At 61.6% G+C, this 18783-nt stretch overlaps 2 protein-coding genes across 2 annotated transcripts; one reads left to right on the forward strand and one right to left on the reverse strand.

Annotated features, from left to right (window-relative positions):
* The first annotated feature begins 2900 nt into the window (after positions 1-2900).
* Positions 2901-9289, forward strand: CD300E (CD300e molecule). The gene is given in 5 exon segments (XM_090292924.1): positions 2901-3017; positions 5171-5518; positions 7686-7764; positions 8618-8763; positions 8766-9289. Coding segments are annotated over 5 exon segments (714 nt in total). The 5' UTR covers positions 2901-2977; the 3' UTR covers positions 8867-9289.
* A 2150-nt stretch (positions 9290-11439) lies between these two features.
* LOC149999026 (uncharacterized) lies at positions 11440-18269 on the reverse strand. The gene is made up of 5 exons (XM_090257590.1): positions 18133-18269; positions 16381-16710; positions 14388-14643; positions 12088-12180; positions 11440-11887 (listed from the first exon to the last, which is right to left on the reverse strand). The coding sequence occupies exons 1-5, from the start codon at positions 18206-18208 to the stop codon at positions 11677-11679; spliced, it is 966 nt and encodes a 321-aa protein (XP_090113716.1). The 5' UTR covers positions 18209-18269; the 3' UTR covers positions 11440-11676.
* Positions 18270-18783: the final 514 nt, after the last annotated feature.

Here is an 18783-nt window from a genome sequence, read left to right on the forward strand (position 1 = left end):
GCTTTCGTGTCTGTGTTGTGAGCAGAGGTCCAGCGTTACTTCCTTCCCGCGTGGATACTTCGTTCTCCCAGCACCGCCTTTCCTTCCCCACGGGACCACCTTGGTGTCTCGGCTGAACATCAGTGGACACGTACCCAAGGGTCTTGTTCTGGACTCTCTCTCCCGTTCCAGGGGCCTCCCAGTCTAGCCTCGCCCATCCATTCAGGGAAACAAAGAGCTCTTTAGCCGCCTCCCACCCGGTGACCACAGGACGCCGAGAGCTGCACCTCCCTGTTTACACCCCGTGGTTTTCCGGAACACTCACACGCACGTGTGGATGAGCTCACACCGAAACTCGCAGGATGTGGGAACTGAAAGCGCAGGCCGGGCCTGGAAGGAACTGCGCGACGCCGGTCACTTCCTCAGAGTTCCTGCCCGTGCAGCCCGTTAGAAGCTCACGAGTGTCCTTCTCTCCGTGACCAGTGTGCGGGCACACAGTGGGAGTGTGCATCTGACTGTGAGCATTTACACGTGTGCTCCTCTTGGACTGCGTGGCTTCCGCGTCCCGGGGTGTGATGGGCAGACAGCGACAGGATGAGCCGTCTCTCCCAGGTGCCAAGTCTCCCCTCCGGCAGCAGCCCCCCCCCCAGGTGCTCCTGGCAGCTGCTGGTGGGGTGGGCAGGCCGGAGCTGCCTCAGGCACATCGCCTGGGTGACGGTGGCCGTGCCTGGTGCATCACCCCGTGCGCTGTGCAGACTGTGCTTCCTCTGACAGTGACCTTCCTACTTCCTGGCTGCTGAACTCCGGGTCTCCTTTGTAAGCAGGTTCCCTTCCTCTTCCACCGGCTTTCCCCCTGACCCCCAAGGGGCAGCACACCAGGCTGGGCCTTGTGAGCTTGGGGAGATGATGTCCGGTTCCAGGACCTCTCGGAGCCCCTGTGTCCTTATTCCTAAAGTGGGGGTACCGACCCCCGCCTTACAGCTCCGAGCGCTGCGCTCAGGGGAGAAGAGCAGCTGTGTGGTGACAGGGTGCCCGTCTGGCCTCCCGCTGCTGTGGCTCTAACCGTCCCACTTCCCCGCTGCTGTCCCCGGGAACCCCTGACTTCCTGCAGACACCCCGAGTTCCTCCCGGGGAGAAGGGCCCACACCCCACAGTGACTGTGCAGGACGAACTGCTGCAGCCACCGCTCCTTTCCCCACGGTCTTTACAGACAGCGCGGCAGCTGCGGCGTCTGGGCTCTCACACCCAGAAGCTCCCTTCTGTCAGTTAGAGAAATTATGTGTCAAGTTCCAAGAATTAGCGTTAGCATTTTCAATAACTATAATAACCATATTAATAATAATGATTAAGACATAAAATTTTTAATTGATTTTTTGAAAGAGAGAGAGAGAGGAGCAAGAAACATGGATTTGTTGTTCCGCTTACTGATACACCATTGGTTGCTTCTTGTACGTGCCCTGACCGGGGATTGAACCTGCAACCTTGGCGTATGGGGACGGCACTCTAACCCACTGAGCTACCCGGCCAGGGCCGAGACATAAATTTTAAAGTTTAACTGATTTTGTTCTTCATTAGTATTCCCTTTATACCACATGTTCCTCAAATGTAAATTCTTTGGGTTGATTTCTCAGCTGGCTGGAGGACTATGAGTTATTTTTAGTTTTTAAAGACAGTATGCATTGATAGTACACATTTGGAGACTTGGCATTTTTAAAATGTCTTTTTCTCTGTGAGGTATAGCATTTTTCGGCATATTATTCCGTTGCATACATATGCATATTTTATTGCACATAGTACGAAAGGTACACGACTGTATGCATTAAATTGTAACATATATTGTGCCCAGAGAAGACTGCATGTAACAGGTGTGTATAGTTGGCAGGATAATTTTAAAGAGATGTTCATGTACCAACCAATGAAGAGACAGAAATCGATCAGTGCCCACATGCTCTGCTGTTTGGTCTCAGGCTTAACCTGTGTCCACCGTCCATCCGATACGGCGACAGAGGGAAGGTCAGAAGCTGTGCTCCTACAGCAGAAGCTGGAAGGGGCCGGTGATCTCGCAGAAACTTCTCACAGACCCTGAGTTTAAAGCCATGGAGAGCGAGCCCTGGGAGAAGGAGTGCAGAGAGGCGGGAACGTGGGACTGGCTGAGAGACCAGGCGAGAAGCCACTCCAGTGCCCAGGACTGTCCTACAGGCCGGTGGCATCTCCCGAGCAGTCACTACGCGCCAGGCACCGTGGGTCCGCTCACTTCTTCCTGGGTGATAAGAACGGTTACCCTTATTCTACTTTACGGAAGAGGAAACTGGGGCTGAGCGTGCTTCGGCCACACGCCGAGGGCACACGGCGGGTAAAGGGTGGGGACGGTGTTTGAGTCTGCGCTCAGATCTCTGCTCCTGACCAGCACCCTTGTGCGGCGGTAGCTCGTTCGTGTACAAGCCGGGGAGCGTGCCCTGGGGCAGTAGAACACTGGGCCTGGAGCCCAGGAAGGGTGTTAGGTCTGAGGAAGGCGTGTCAGGGCCTCCGCAGGGAGGTAATGGTTCAGAGAGAGATGGGGGTCCTTTCCTCACCCCAGATCTTTTAAGTGGGGGTATTTTGTGACCCCAAAGCAGGCAGCCAGAGAGAAGGGGCAGCTGATTAAATCAAGGCGCAGTCCTAGACAGGAAGCAGAGATAGTCGGGGGACCCGGGGTCTCCCCGGTGGAGGTTTCATACACAGGGGCCGACCTATGGAGGCTCAGGGTGCAGCCCAGACACGGTCACTGCGCAGGGGACGCATCAGCCGGCTCTCCTTGTGGGGCGTGGCCCATGCTCTGCTCTGTCTCCTGTTTCTCTTCCTCTTTTCCTAAATAAGGACGTGACAGGGAGACAGACAGCACAGAAACGTGCAGGAAACCGGAACGCGCAGAAGGTGAACAGCCCAGGCGCCGCCGCGAACTTCTCGGTTCCAGCCGGGACCTGGGTTTGCCGGGGACACCAGCCGGGGAGAGAGGATCATGTGGCTGCCTCCAGCTCTGCTCCTTCTCTGCCTGCCAGGTGAGCGGGGCGGGGGCTTGGGGAGCCTGCTAACGCGGGGGGCAGGACAGAAGGCGGAAGGGGTGCTCTGGGTCCAAGCCAGAGGCAAAGCGGCAGCAGAAGCGGAAGATCGCACCCACCCACCTGTCTGTAGATTCTCCTGTGCATGTAAACGTCCACCCAGGACCCTGCGCGCACGCACTGAGCGCCCACCGTGCGCCAGGACCGCCCCGGAGGCGGTGGCTAAAACCAACTTCCGCGCTCAAGGGCTCAGGGTTGGATGGGGACGGCGAGTAATTACAACACAGCGTGGGACCCGTCACAGAAGCGACTCACCCCCATGGCGACGAGGGTGCGTGACAGGGACCCAGAACTCTGCTGTTGGAAGGACGCGGGCCTTCACCAAGGCGTTGCTGGGCGTTGCTCTTGAAGAGTGAGTGGGGGAGGGGAACGGCATCGGCAAGACTGTGGAGCTCGGGGAGACTGTGGAAAGTTCCGGAACTCGCACTGGGTCTGCTCCGCCGGCGTTCAGTCGGAAGGAGCCGGGCGGGCGCGCCAGGAAGCGCCAACGGAGGGTCTGCGGCCGTCCTCGGCATCCGCCTTTCCTTTCTCAGAGGCAGGTGTGGCGGGAGCGCGTGGGTGCCATCGTCCGCCGAGGGCCGGGCTTTCAGAAGAGAGACGCTTGGAAAAGATGTTCCAAATGCACGAGGACACGTTCCTGTCCCCACCATGGGAAGTAGATTTAGGGTAAAAATGAGAGCACTTGTGGAATTATATTTTTGGTTGGGTTTCCTCATGAGGCATAGAGCCTGCCCGGCGTGGTGGCGGACTCTTCCGGAATGGCGCAGGCAGGTAGAGGTTTAAAAGCAGGAACCAGCCGGTGACTCCCGCTGAAAGTAGTGGGTTTTCTTGTAGTGGGACGGCCGAGCGGCCTGGCGGGTCTTCGAGATGCCCTGAGGCCTTCACGATCCAGGTCTGAGACTCAGAAAGACATTTACACGAGAGACATTTCAGTACACATGGGAGGTGCCCAAAACGTCCTAAAAGAGGATGACATTTTGTGACTCACGGAGCTGATGCAATGGGCACCCAAGGCAGTGGGGGCGGGGGCCGGGGCCGGCTCGCTCGGGCCCACGGGAGCTGATGGGGAGCGCGCTTTCCCAGCTTCCTGCCCAGCGACAGCGCATGGCGAGCCTGAGATGGGTCACGGTGAGGCCCAGGGTGAAGGGCTCTTCCATCAGGGAAAGGGCCGGCGCTGCAGAGCGGGCCTGCGCCCCTCCCCGCACACGCTGCTTGCTTGCCGGAGGGAGATACAGGTACCCCAGTGCCCCGGCCTGGGGGCAGGAAACCGGTCCTGGAAACCACTTCCCACGCCTTCGAGAGTAGCTGGCTGACCCCTCTAAGCCCTGGGGTCCCCTGTCCCTCCAGGTACTTTGTGGCTGGGGCTCATGTGAAAACTTCGAGGTCACTTGTGAAACTCCCCGTTCCTGTCTCCGTTTCTGCCCCAGCCTCTGGCTCTGCTCCCTCCTGTCTTTTCAGGCGGTGGGGACAGACTTTGGGCAGTGGGGACTAACTTCTAGTGGTGGGGACAGACTTCGGGCAGTCAGTCCGTGCCCCACGTCCGTGGCAGGAGGCTCACAGGGTCTCCGTGGGCACCCGGCCCTTCTCAGCACCAGGTGTGTTGGTCCTTCCTAGAGGGTCACTAAGAGGCAGAGATTTTCTTGTCCTCCCCTGAGAGCCGGGTAGACAGGACACGCGCTCCTAAAGGACACGCCCCTGCTGCAGAAAGCTCAGAATGCTGAGCCTCCCCCCAAAGGGAAGTGTTGGAACCTCACATGCGGCAGGGGCTGCGGGCCCAGGACCCGGCAGGACGGCCGGCTCTCTCTGCTCCCCCTCCAGTGCTGGCCCGACTCTCCCCGCCCCGAGGGGCAGGCTCCCCTTCGGTTACGCAGTGTTTCCAGGCTCCCAGAGCATGGGTCTCAGCTCCTCCTGCTCACCACGGTCCCCGGGCTCCTGGCTCAGGTCCCAAGCTCATGCGTTCCTCCAGGCCCCCACCCCTGAGCCAGAGCCGTTGCTCCTCCCCGGCAACTTCCCCTGTGGGCTCCCGGCAGCCGCTGCCACTGGTCCTGGGGGCCGTGGGGATGGACTCCTGGGACGTGGTTTGTGTTTTCCAGGCTCTCGGTCCCTGGCGGGCCCCAGCTTTGTGATGGGCACAGAGGGCAGCTCCCTGACCGTCCGGTGCAGGTACGACGAGACGTACAAGGGGTATAACAAATACTGGTGCCGAGGACAACATGACACGGATTGTGACAAGATTGTGGAGACCCATGGAGGAGAGAGAGAAGAGAGAAGCGGCCGTGTGTCCATCAGAGACAACGCAGATGACCTCACCCTCACCGTGACCATGAGGGACCTCCGCGCCGCGGACGCTGGGCCCTACTGGTGCAAAATTCAGACGGTGTGGATCCTGGACGCATGGTCACGTGACCCCTCGGTCCAGGTGCAGGTGTCTGCCTCCCCAGGTGAGGGCCCCCCACGCTCCTGTAGCGTGGCCTATGACTGGCCACAGGGACAAGAATGGGGCTACCCTGGAAAGTGTCTCCAGGTCTGGCCTTGTCCCCCGTCTTGGTGACGTCGGGAAGAGCCCATCACGTGGGCAGGGAGAGGCAGCTGACCCTTCCGCCTCCACAGGGGCCGCGGCCTCCCCTCATTGCTGGGGGAGACCCCGCGTGCTGAGCTGAGGCTACTTCCAGCGAGCCCCCCCGGAATCTGTACCGAAGGACGTAGACACGTCACACAGGCACCTTCAGCTTGCCCACAGGACATTCCCTGCGCCCCTCCGTCCTGAATCTGGCCTCGCTCCCCGTTTCAGGAGGCGGGCATTCCGAGCAGGAGCTGCTGGTGCCTGGGCCCCTGCGCTGGGGGCCGTGGAGCCGCCCCGCGTTCTCCCAGCATGAACCCCCACCTCAGGCCCCTCGCCTTCCGCCTGTTGCCTCTAAAGTTGTGTCCCCGGCCATGCCGCCCTCTGCCGCCCCCTGACACGGCCGCCCGCTGGCTGCCAGACGACCCTCCACGTCAGCGGGAACCTGGCAGCTTCCCCACCCCAACCCCACTGTGGCCCCAGGAGGGGTTCATGACCTGCCAAACATCCTGGCCGCGGGTTCGCGACCCCCTCGCCTTCGGGGGCCTGCGTTCCGTGCTGGTTCGGAGCCCCGCTCCATGGCGACGTCGCAGATACTGCTGTCACCCAGGCGGGTCTGTGCCCCGCACCTGCGTCCCCAAACGTCCCGCTTCCCCAGCAGCTTCCCACGCCCACGCCCGCCGAGGCCTCGGCCCCACTACCCGCACCCTCGGCCCCACTACCCGCGCCTCCTCTCCCTGGTCTCCCAGCCCGTGGCCTGGCCTGCCCTGCCCGGCCCTGGACGCGCTCCCCACCCCCGATGCAGCTCCGCCGCTCACGGGAGACTGTGCTTCCTTCTCTCGGCTGCAGCCGCGGCCCCGGCGCCATTGCTGCATCCACCCTCCGAAACCCTCACCCCGAGTCCGCCCTAAAGGCAGCGACCAGCCGCGGCGTTTGCCCGGGACCAGGGACTCGGGTTCCCAGGGCCGCGGGCGCTTTCAGCGCGAGCGTGGGAAAGTCCCCGGCGAACTCGGGCAACTCGTCACCCTCCGTAAAATCCACCTGCTGCAGTGCCGCTGGGGAAAGTCACCCCAAGTTCATGGCTTCTCACCTTACCCTTCCGTTCTTCCTCCTTCCCCGGGAGCACACGGGATACCAGGCCGACGCGCCCAGCGTCTCCCCTTCCCCGCACACGCCCACGCAGCCGAGCCTGCCCTGCCCTCTCCGCGCTTCTGCGCCCGCAGAGCGCGTCATCCGCACGGCCCTCCCCCGTGGCGCCGCGCCTCCACCCCCTTGAGCTGAATTCCCTCTCCGCTCGCCCACGTCCTTCCTGCACTCCTTGTCCACACCCTCTCCTGCCCTCAGCCTGCCCCCCGCCACCGGTCGCCACCCGCCCGTGACCCCGCTCCTGTCTCCCCTGTTCTGAAGTCGCCTCGCAGCCCCCCGGCCACTGCGCGCCACCGTTTCCCCCTTTCCCTGCTTTCGGCCTCCCCGGAAGGCGGGTGGGGACTCCTGTGCTTGGTGTGACTCCATCCGGGTGCCCACCTCTCTCCACTGAAGTGAGTCCGCCTGTGTGGGGGTCTCTGTGCCCCCCTAGAAGGACAGGGAGGGCGCCGCATCCGCCTGCACATCCCCGACCGCAAGGGCCTCCAAGGCTGCTGGGTGGAACGGGCCCGTGTCGGGTGCTCTGTGAAGGCCTGAGCCCCTGGGATGGCCGCTTTTGGGGGGACGGCATGAGGTCAGAACCGAGGGGGGTGGGGATGGAGGTTACCCCGATAGTCTGGACACTTGAGGTCCTTGGGAGGAACTGAGTGACCCCCGAGCTGTGGGTTCAAGAGGCCTGAGTTTCCACGTGAAGGGCGCTCGGAGCCCCTCCCAAGTCTCTGTGGGGCTCTCGGCCAGCTTTACCCGGACTCAGTTCTGGGAAAGTCTCACTTGCCCCGGAGGGGCCCCCCCAGGAGGGGCCTGGGTTTGGCGCCAGGCTTTCTTCTGAGCCTTTCCAGGGCCCAGCGGGCGGGTAGTGAATGGCTGGGGAGGGAGCCATGCCTGATGTATGGTTTTATCTTCAGCACCTTGTACAACCACAAGACCGACCACGCGTCCGACACCGGCCGCGTCCCTGGCTGCGAGCGCCGGGCACTGCCCAGGGTGAGGGCCCGAGGCCTGGGGCCCACGGAGGAGGGGGGTCACCAGCCTCGTGGGACCCTGGCGTGGGGCTGGCAACGCCTTTTTCCCTCACTGTCTGTTGGGTTTTCCTCCAATTCTGGTCCTGGTTTTTACATTCTCTAAGGCTGCATGGGGCTTCTGAGTGGGAAATGCCACGTGTTCTGTGACTATTCCATCCACCCCACCCACCCCGGCCCGTGGAGCAGGTTTGGGGACATGGGCAGAGGCTGGTTTCAGGCGGCTGAGCAGTCCCTCCTCCCCTCCCCGCCAGGCCCCACCCCTTCCCCACGCACTCTGGCCTTGGAGTCCTGGCCCCTCGGCCCGCTCGCTTCCGCAGCTCTTGGCTCCACCAGAGATCCCGCTCCCTCGCTCCCTCGAGCCGCCCGTGGGCCTGAGGGGAGACGAGCCAGCCCCGGGCTCGGGTTTGGGGCCCTGCTCCTCCTCCCAAAGATCCCACAGCCACGCTGGGATGCTGCTGCCTGACCCTGAGAGGGAGGGGCAGGGGCTTGAAAGTGTGGGTTTCAGGACGTGGCTGGTAAAGGGGAAACTGAGGGGCGAGGGGCCAGAGAGGGTGCGCTCAGAGCGTGCTCTGGACGGCAGGCAGGGTCTGGCTCCTCCTCTCTCTTCTTCTCCATCATCTCCCAGCCAGAGCCCCGGGCAGCTCCTGACTAAGCGGGAGAGGTGGCAGGGGCCCCGCAGAGGGGCCCTGGGGCGGGTCCCTTCTAAACTTGATTCTGAGTTGTTTGGGCTCTGGAACGCAGGGGGAAGCAGGGACAGGGGTCCTGGGACCTCCCCGCCAGGAGGCAGAGCATCTCCTGTGACCGTGTCCCCGCAGGGTTCCGCTCAGCGCCGTCCACTTCCTGCTCCTGGTCTTCCTGAAGCTGCCCCTGCTGCTGGGCGTGCTCGGCGCTGTCCTCTGGGTGAGCAGGTGCCACACGGGCCCCGGCTGGAGGCGGAGCTGGCCTGACCAGGGGAGCCTGCCGGGCGGGCCCCAGCCCTGGGAGAGACGCGTCCGGGCACCCCGCCCTTCAGACCGGACGTGAGGGAGGTGTGGGCTCTGCACGCCAGGGCGGGGAGGCGCTAGCGCCTGCGTTCTGGGGGACTCGAGCCTCGGGGGGTGTTGCTCCCGTGCCTCAAGGGAGGGCCCTGGCTCTCAGGGAGCACTCACTCTGGTCCTCGAGGGGGGGACGATGAGTCTCTGGGTCCCTGTGTGGGGTCTCCTTTCTCCTCCTCAGATGCCCAGTTCCTCACCCTCATGCCCACCCCCCAAGGGAAAGAATTCTCTGGAAGCTGCGTGCTCAGAAGCCTGGCACAAAAGCTTCTTCAGTCAGTGTCCCTGGGGACAATGGCCACCTCCTCTCGGCAGACAGGAGGCCCCCTGAGGACATGCCCCCTCATGGCTTCTGTCCTTGGGCTCCCAGCACTCCGTCCCCTCCTCTGGGGGAAGGAGGGGACAATCCCAGGAGAGTTTGGTCCTGACAATGAAGCTGCCCACTGTCTTGCGTGATCACAGTCCCTTCTCCTCTTCTGACCCCTCTTGGGTCTCAGTGGGCTTCAGCCCCCTGCGGCTCTGTGACCAGGAATGTGTGATTGGGGTCAGTGCATCTTTGCTTGGGTGGCCATCTCACGGAAAGGGCGCGCCTAAGGCGCCGCGCGTGACATTTCCTTGTGGCAGTGCGCACGGAGCTAGCCTAGCACAGCTGAGGTTGGGCATGTGGCGGAAGCGGAGGACTCAGCTCTTACCTAAACTTGGACTTGAGACCCCTGGGGGGTCTGAGCAGATCGGAATGGGGTCGTGGGCGCGTGTGAGGAAGGCTAAGCTAGCAGGTGTGTCGGAGAGTCTGGACGCACGCAGCGTTCGAGCCCAGAAGACTAGAGAACGGGGCACCGTTTCCGGACGCAGGACCGTCAGGCACCGGCTCGGTGTGCAGAGCGTGGTTTTCTCTCTGTGACTGGGCTGGCCAAGCAGGAGGGACTAGCAGGAAGCTCGAGACCGGGGTTAGCAGAGCGTTGACGCCGGAGAGAACACGTATGCAGAGGTGAATCGGAGCCCAGGGAGAGCGAACTCTTCAAGGAAGAGATCAGAACCAAGGACAGGGCAGTAGGAGACCCTACAGTTAAGAACCAGGCGTTGGGGGTGCTGTATTTTCTTCTCTGAGCTCTCCGTCCCTCTAATATCACATTGTCTGGATTCCTGCGGCTACATAAGTAACGGCACCTGGTTTCTCAGTACAAGGCGAGAACTGGCAGGGGATTCCTCTCTCTGTGTCCTTTTCTACGTTGTCTTCGGCATTTAGTTCTTTTGCTTTTCCGCAGACACCTGAAAGTAAGCGCGTCTTTGTCTATGAGTCCGACTTGCTGGGGCTTTGACAGGAATTGTGGGGGAGTTATCGATCAATATTGTGAAAGGGCATCTTCACTGTGTTGGGTCTTCCGATGCACACACGTGGCACAGCTCTCGATTCATTTCAAAGCTCCTTTGACTCCCGTAATCAGCGCTTCATAATTTTTAGCATAAAGATACTGCTCATGTTCTGGTCAGTTTATACTCGGGTACTTCTTCTGGGAGAGGAGCAACTGCGAATAGTATTGCATCTTTCATTTTGTTTTCTAACACTTGTTAGCAGTATATAGAAATATGATTCGTGTGTGTGTGTGTGTGTGTGTGTGACCTTGTAAACTCATTTATCAGTTCTAGCAGTTTTTTGGTAGATTCCTTGGGATTTTCTACCTAGACGATGATGTCCTCTGGGAAAAAGGACAGTTTTATTTATTCTATGCTAATACGTGTGCTTTAGTGGTGTCCTGGGGGCCCTCGGGAGCCTCTGGAAGGTTCTGAACATTCAGGTGGCCTGCGGGGGTGGGGGGGTGGCACCATGGGCCCCCTGTCTCCCGGCATTTCTACTTTTAAAAGAGAAACCAGAGTGGAAGTCCTCATGTTTAAATATAGGCATCAAACTCCATTAAGAAGTATTGTGATCGGAACAAAACGTGTTTGAAAGTCCTTGCAAGGCATGGGTTGCAGAGCATCAGTGTGTGTGTGTCCAGAACTGGTGCCGGGGCCATATGGTGCCCTCCACAGGCTTGGGAACTGACCTTCTCAAGTGACAGATGGACTTGCGGGGACGATGTGCGGGCCGGCCCCAGGCTGGCTCAGGGCAGATCCAGTCCTGCTACCTGGGCTTGTGACTGAGGGCCAGGGGCTCAGCCCTGCAGATCTACGAAGATGCTAGATTGCGACTGGCCCATGACAGTTTTCAAACATAAAGCCATAGTCCTGTATCCGCCACCCCATATCAAGGGCTTGGTTGCAATGACAATAACCCAGGTGTTTACCTTTTAAAAAACTCATTAAACTGTGAACTTAGCATGTAATGGCTTTGTCATTTTTGGTTGTATATACACCTCAATAATAGATTTGTTTAAATATAGAAAATAACCTTTACGAAGTTATCTTAAAAAGTCCCCACACTTTTCTCTGCTCACCTCCGGCCAGCAGCGGAAGTCCGCACCTGCACGTGGGGGGCCCGGGGCCCCTCCCCTCCACATCCCTAACTCACAGGTACCTTCTGCGAGATGCAGCAAACTCGGGCCTTTGATTTCGAGTCCCTGGCACCCTCTGGAAGGTACGGAAAGAGCGCACCGAACAGCATCATCTCCAAGCGCACGGGAAACCCGTAGGTTTAATAGGAAACACACAGCACAGACATGCCGGGTGTGAGCGGTGATGGCCCCACGCTGCCTGTAATCCTCTCCACTCACGCGACTCTCCAGAAGGCCCAGATGCCGCAGAAGGCGGGGTCAGCAGACCTCTGTACACCTGCCCACGGGGTGCGGGGCCTTTGCCTTTGTAGACGCACTTGGAAGCTTTCTGGTTTCATTCTGGCTCCGTCCTTATCGGTGGGTCTGCAACCTTGACTCCGCTCTTAGCTGGAGCCCCACTTCTGGCAGAGCCGCGGCAGAGGCCCGAGGAAAGGCGGCCTTGGGGGCACCGCACGGGGAAGACTGCAGGTGCCTCCAAGGGCCCTGTGTTGGGAGAGGGCTCTCCTTTCTGCTCTCTGCTCCCACAGTGGGGACTGGGGCCGGAGCTGTGCTGGCGGTGTTCCTGCGGCCGGGACAGGGGTGGGGGTGGGGGTGGGGTCCTCAGTGCAGGAGGGACGCTGGTCTCTGTCGGAACTGCAGCCACCGCCCCTCCCTGACAGAGGTCAGGAGGTCCTGCCAGCCCGACATGAGGGTGTCCGTGCAGGGCGGCCGTGGCTCTCCTGCTCTGACGGCCCCTATTGTCCTTTGGAGACCCCCGCATACCTGCTCAGCCACATGGAGGCGCACAGCAGGGCCGTCAGCAGGGGCACCTTGATGAAGGTCAAGAGCAGGAAATGCATGTGGCAGAGCAGGGACCTGTACAGGGGACATGGCCACAGGCATGAGGCGCTTCTGGGACAGCTCCCTACCACCTCTCAGCCAGCCCCCACCCCCGCAGCCCAGGCTGGGGTGACGGACGAGCTGGGTCCCTTCCCTGGCCGGGAAGGCCCCTCCGAGGGGCTCAGTCACGCTGCCCAAAGGCTGAGCCTTCAGCGGCCTCCCTCCGGGCTCGGTCTGGGGCCCAACACCCCTTGTCTGTGTCCTGTCAGCTTTCTGGCTGGTCTCCCCCAGTTCCTTGTCAGCGCCCCTGCAGTCCAGCTGACCCTAAAGGTTGGCCCTTTCCTATCGATTTGATTCCACTGGTCTCTCCGCCTGGTCGCTCCCTCTGGAAATTCTGCCCATCCTGCAAGCTCGGGTCTGTGAGCCTGGCTCTCCCCACCGGGTCCTCTGGGGAGGGACTTAGCCGTCTGTCCCGTACAGTGGACGCTTGGTCCGTGAGACTCTTGGGCCTTGGGTCACTTTTGTTCCCGTCAGAGTACAAGAATCTGATCCCCCACCCTGTGCCTTATCCCATCCGCTGGGACCCCCGCCCCGCAGGCCGCCCCTGCCTGTCCCTCAGCCCGCCTTCCGCAGGAGGCGTCCTGGGGGCACCACTAACAGTCTTCTCCAGGGAGAGGGGGCGCGCTGCACCACTCACCCTAAAACTACCCCCGGGCCCTTTGCACAGGCCCTGCCCCCTGGGCCCTCCTCGCCCCCGGCCGAGTTTTCCCCTGGGCTTCTCCTGTCTCCGTGACAGTCCCGTATTCCGCTCCCTCCTTGACTCAACAGCACGCCCGGCTCCAAACAGCTGCAAGCGGGGCGAAGCCGGAGGTGGAGCCGGTGCCCCGGAAAGCCACGCCTGCTCCGGACCCCCGGCTGAACAAACCATCCAGCGGGGGCCGGGCTCCAAGGACTAGGATGCAGGAGAAGGGAGGGTGATGGGCTGGGGCAGAGAAGGGCGCCGATGGAGGGCGGTTCTGAGAGGCTGGAGCTGGGGAGAGAACGGACCTTGACCCTGGACTTTACGGGAGCCCGCCGGGCTGTGACGGGGCGAATCGGGGGCTCGGGGCATTTGCCCTTTGATGGCAGAACTGTCTGTCCTTTGGGAGCCTCTGAAGGGAGGGGACTTCAGGTGGCTGCCCTCAGCTTCCTACTCCTTCCGCTCCCCTCCCAAGCAGCTGGGGAGAGAAGGGGTGGAGCAGCGGGCCATGTGTCTCCCTGTGACTGTGGTGGGCAGAGTAATGGTCCCCAAAGATGCCCTCACCCCCAGAGCCTCTGGACATGCTGCGTTACACGGCAAGGACTGCCGATGGACGTGAAAGCGCCAGCCAGCCGACTCTGAGGTGGAGAGGTGATTTCGGGCCACCCGGGTGGGTCCCGTGTGCTCACCGGGGGCTTTATAAGGGGGAGACGGGCACAGGGGGGTCGGTGTAGAGCAACGCAACGTGGAAAGACTATTGGCTGTTGCCAGCTTTGAAGGCGGAAGGGACCCCGAGCCAAGGAAAGGGCTTGGCCTCTGAAAGCTAGAAGAGCCCTGGCTGGTGCGGCTCAGCGGACTGAGCGCCGGCCTGTGAACCAGTAGGTTCCCAGTCAGGGCACCTGTCTGAGTCGTGGGCCAGGTCCCTGGTTGGGGGTGCATGAGAGTCAACCGACGATATTTCTCTGCCCCTCCTTCTCCCTCCCTCCCCCTCTCTCTAAACAACATTAAATAAATAAACACGTGAATAAATAAAAAATAAATAAAACCTAGGAGTCAAGGGAGCGATTCTTCCCTGGGCTCTGCGGAGGAGCGCAGCCCGTCAACACCTCGACTTTAGCCGGCGACGCCCGTGTCAGACCGCTGACCCCCAGAATGGCACGATAATACAACTGTGGTTTTCAGGGAAGGGTAAGAGTACTTTCCTTCTGGCAACGGGAGGCTGAATCCCGCTGAACTGCCTTTTGTTTCTCGGGGGTGGGGGGGACAGGGGGGCGGGTGGCGCCAGAGGGAGACCGGAACCTTCTCCCCCGCAGCCCAGCTGGAGAACTTGGTTTCCGCAGCACTTCAGGCCCTCAGAGGTGAAGGAGGAGGGGGGCACAGAGCAGACTGCTGTCTCTCCCCCACGCGGGAGTGTCAGAGGGGCAACGTGGGGTCCCCGACATCATCGCCAGGGAGCAGCCACAGGGCAGCGGAGGGAAAGGTCACGGGGCCCCGCTCTGCTCACCTGCTAAGGACACTGGTCACAAACATGCTGCCGTTGCTGCTCTGGGCAGCTGCAGGCGAGGACAGCAGACTGGCTGGTGCGGCCCGGGACGCTGTCGCAGGTGCGGCCCGGAACGTTGTCACAGATGCGTTCGGGGACGTTGTCACAGATGCGTTCGGGAACGTTGTTGCAGGTGCCATTGGGAACGTTATTGCAAGTATAGTCGGGAATGTTGTGGCGAGTGTAGTCGGGGCCGTGGTCGCAGGTGTCGTCTTAGCTGTTTGTGGTGACAGAAGTACCGTCAGGTCTGTGGTGACCGTAGGAATGTGTTTGCTGGGTCACAGCAGAGCATCGGTCACTCTGAGGGTGACCCGGCTGGCCCCCAGGGCCCTCTCCACACCCCGACCCCTGACATCGAGAACCTTTCTGCCTTCACCCGCCGGTCGGCCACACTGGTCTGGTCTTTTCTTGCGTCTTTTTGGTTTCTTACCCCAAACATAACACAGAGAAACAGCATTTCACCGGCACGCGCGGGCCTGGGGTGGCGGGCTGGGCAGGCAGTGGGCGCAGGTTCCTGTCTGATGGCTGAGCCCAGCCTGGCCCTGACAGGTGAGAGCCGCGCTCCTCCCCTCGGAGCTGAAGCTCAGCAGGACCTGTGCCGCCTCCCAGGGGCAGCGACCCCGAGCTGGCTGCCCAGGACGCCCCTCTCCCCGGCAGCCCTGCCGGAGCCCTTCCTGCCTCCCAGCGCCTCCGGACTTCCCCGGTGAAGGCTGCCCCGCGCGCCCTTGTCTGGCCTGGAGGGTCCCGGCCAGCAGCTCTCCAGGCGCCGACTTTTCTGCGCACCCGCCCCGCCTTTGCCGTCTTCCTCAGTTCATCTCTGGGACATTCTGTAGCCAGCGCACCTCCCCACCGCACACACGTCACACCGTATTTCACACACCAAGTCTGAAAAGACTTTATCGCCGGGCTCACAGGTAACAGATGCTCTAGGTGCCTGCTGGGGACCCGTGTCTGCCTCCTCACTGGGAATGGCCGGGGCCGGGGGTCCCTGGTGCCCAACGTGGAGGCCACCCTGAGGGCTCCAGAGGCCAAGTGGGGAGACCACCTGTCGGAAACATGGCGGCGGCTGGACTGCTCGCGGGACTTTTGACCTACGCAAACGACCCGCATGCAGAGGAACCGTTTGCAAATTAACCTGGACCTAGAACTGAAAATGGACTTTGCTGGTTCCCAGAAGAAATGTTGAAGGACCTAGCATGACACTTTGGCCTGGTGGGGGAAAAGCGGGGAGATGTAAATGCCTGGTGAATGTGTTGATGGGCAAACTCACCCTAACCCCAATGTAAGTCTGAAAAGGTGTAGGGATGGCCCTTGAGGTGAACCCAGAGTTTCCCTCTGACCTCAACAAACGTGGGGTTTGTGTTCTCTGGGTGATCTCTCGGGAGCAAGGCTACCTGACACCACCTGGCTCTCCTCCCAGTCTCAGGCCCTGGGGAGGCTCTGGTGCGTCAGGGCAGGTGTGGCTGAGCCCAGAGTCCCCTCCAGGCTCCACGGGAGGCGCCTGCCCTGGGGTGAATCCTTTCCTTCCGCAGGAATGAGTTCAGCATCCCTCGTCCCCAAAGGGGGGGGGGCGGGGAGCGGGCACTTGTCCCGGAGCTGAGACGGCCACGATGACGGCTCTGGAGCGCCCCGCCCGCCCTGCACAGCTGACACGGCCCCTGTCCCCTGGGCGCTCCAAGGGCGCGTGTGATGCCCAAAGCGCTTGGAGAAGAGGACCTGCCTTCCCTGGACAAGCCCTCTGAGGACAGCAGACGAGGACGCGCCGACGCGCCGAGGCGGGCCCTTCTTGACAGCGTCCCCGGGCTCGTGGCGCCCCCCGCCCCCACGTGCACACGCGCCCCGCCCCCAGGCGCCCACACAGGCGCACACGCGCAGTCTCCGGGCCCCGCCCCCGCTCTCGGGCAGACCGAGGGAATGTCCTGGCTTCTCCGGGCACAGGGGGCGCGGTTCCTACCTGGGCCAACGAACAGGTGAACTTGGTGCCCCAGGTCGGTTCCGGATTTCTCAATACCACACCAGTAGGCGTCGCTGTCGCTCCCCGACAGCTGTTCGATGGTCACGGTGAACCGCCTTCTCACGTGATCGTCCTGGATGGAGACGCGGTCTCTCTGCACCTTTTGCTCGGACCCAGTGGTTTCCACGAGGATTTCACAGGACCGCCAGGCCGCTCCGCGGCACCACCACTTCTTATAGGTTTCCCAGCCTTGGTCGTAGCGACACTCAATGGTCACCGATCCCCCTGTCGAACCGCTCACTGATGACGGGCCGTAGATGGAGACGCAGCCTACGAAACAGAAACCCGCCCCGGCTGCTGTGGCTCCGTGGGGTGAACGCCGGCCTGCGCACCAGAAGGCGCGGGTTCGATCCCCGGTCAGGGCACAGGCCTGGGGCGCGGGCCAGGTCCCCGGCGCGGGGCACGTAAGAGGCAACCGATAGATGTCTCTCTCTCTCACATGGATGCTTCTCTCCCTCTCTTTCTCCCTCCCTTCCCCTCTGTCCAATAATAAATAAATAAAATCTTAAAAAGAAAAACAAAAAACTCAGAAACCCAATGTGTATCACCTTCCTGGAGCCCAGGGCTGGCGGGCTTCTGGCCCCTCCCTGAGCATGACCAGGAGACTCTGCCCTCTGCCCTCTGCCCAGCGTTCTCAAAACCCTCCTCCTGTTTGCTCCTTAACCCCATGCACTTCTTCTGCGTGACCTCGATTGAAAATGCCCCCTTTGGGATCCTGACTACTCAATACGGGACCTCTGACCACGCCCCACGCCCCGCTCTGGAGTCTCCCACCCTCGGACGCCTGCTCCCCCAGCGGCCCACAGTCCGAGTCCCAGAGCCGTGAGGCGGACCCCTGGGCCTGCTCCGCCCCCACCCCGACACCTGCACCCCCACACCTGCAACCAGCCCCCTGACGACGTCCACGATAAAGCTGCAGAAACCCAGCGCAGCCGTCCCCGCGCAGACTCGCGAACGCTCACTCCCACGCACGCGCCGCGCTCGTCTGGCCCGAAACACCCAGCCCTTGTGCGTCTCCGCCTCTGCGCGCTGGGCCCTCCGGCTGGAACGGCCTCTTCTCCCTGCTTGCAGGTCTTACACGCGTCCCCCAAGGCTCAGCGCAGAGGGCACCTCTTATAGGGTCGCCGACTCTGCAGCCGGCTCAACTCTCATGCCACCAGACTATTTGTCCCTGTCTCTGTTATGGCACCGACCCCACCGACGACCGTCTGGTCTCTGTTTGGTCCGGAGCAGAAACTCAGGCGGGCAGGTGGGCGGGGCGGAGCGACATTCCAGAGTGCCTGTCCCCCAGGCTTTGCTGCCTGTCCCCGCCCGGCACTCCCGGTGCTCCAGGGACAGCGTCTCAGCTCCGGCTACCTGTCACCGCCCGCAGCGGAGGCTCTGAAACTCTCCAGACACCCGCGCCCCCCTGCCTGAGTGGGTGTGAGCTGCAGCCCGCGCGTCCAAGCCCCTCAAAAGCCCCAGGAACGTCCAGCTCCTGAGTCCCCCCTGCTGTGTGTGGAGCAGGGCCGGGGTGAGGAACGCTGTCCCGGGGGGTGTGTCTGCCGGTCCCCAGCACCTCACAGAGCCTGTGACACAGCAGAAACGGGGCTCTCACTTAACGCCGGGTGTCCGCATGAGGGCTTGGACGCGTCCCCTTCCCCAGTACACGCCCTCTCTGTCACTCTGGCTCCTCAAGCCCAGCCCACTCACCGGGGACGAGGACAAGGAGCAGAGCTGGGAGCAGCCACATGGTCCTGGCTGCCCGCCTTCTCTCCCTGGGGACCATCAAGTGCCAGTGTCCTCCAGGGTCTGGACGGAGCCCAAAGGAAAACTGCCTTTGGTTTGTCTAAATCGTTGGTTTTTTCCTCTTTTACCCACTTCCTTTAATTTTTGTCTTTGGTTCCTTCCTCATTTCATTAATTAGGAGAACAGCAACATCTGTTGGGAACATCTGACTCATGTGACTTCATGATTTTTGGGAAGCAAAGCGCCCAGGCCTGGCTAGAACTCCATTTGTGAGTGTGAGTGTGGGCGTGAGCGTGGGTGTGAGTGTGAGTGTGAGGAGCTGAGAGGGTGGCAGCCAGCACCACGGAGCAGGATGTGCTGCAGGGCTGCAAGGAGGAGCTCAGAGCTCGGGTCCCAGGCAGCGAGGGAGACCCGCTGCGTTTGCACTCTGGGAAGGACGCGGGCTCAGGGCTGACCCCAGCCTGGCTGGAGGCACAGTCCCATCCCCACCTGCCCCCAGGCAGCCCCACTGCAGGGCGTCCCAGACCCCCGCCTGCCCTGTCCCCCTGCCCCTCCCTCAGGACAGCTTCCTCCCAGGCCCTGAGTCACTGAGGCAGAGAGACCGCCGTGGGGAAC

The sequence above is a fragment of the Furipterus horrens genome, unplaced genomic scaffold (genome assembly GCF_987537825.1).
Source record: "Furipterus horrens unplaced genomic scaffold, mFurHor1.1.pri manual_scaffold_11, whole genome shotgun sequence".
Taxonomy (NCBI): domain Eukaryota; kingdom Metazoa; phylum Chordata; class Mammalia; order Chiroptera; family Furipteridae; genus Furipterus; species Furipterus horrens.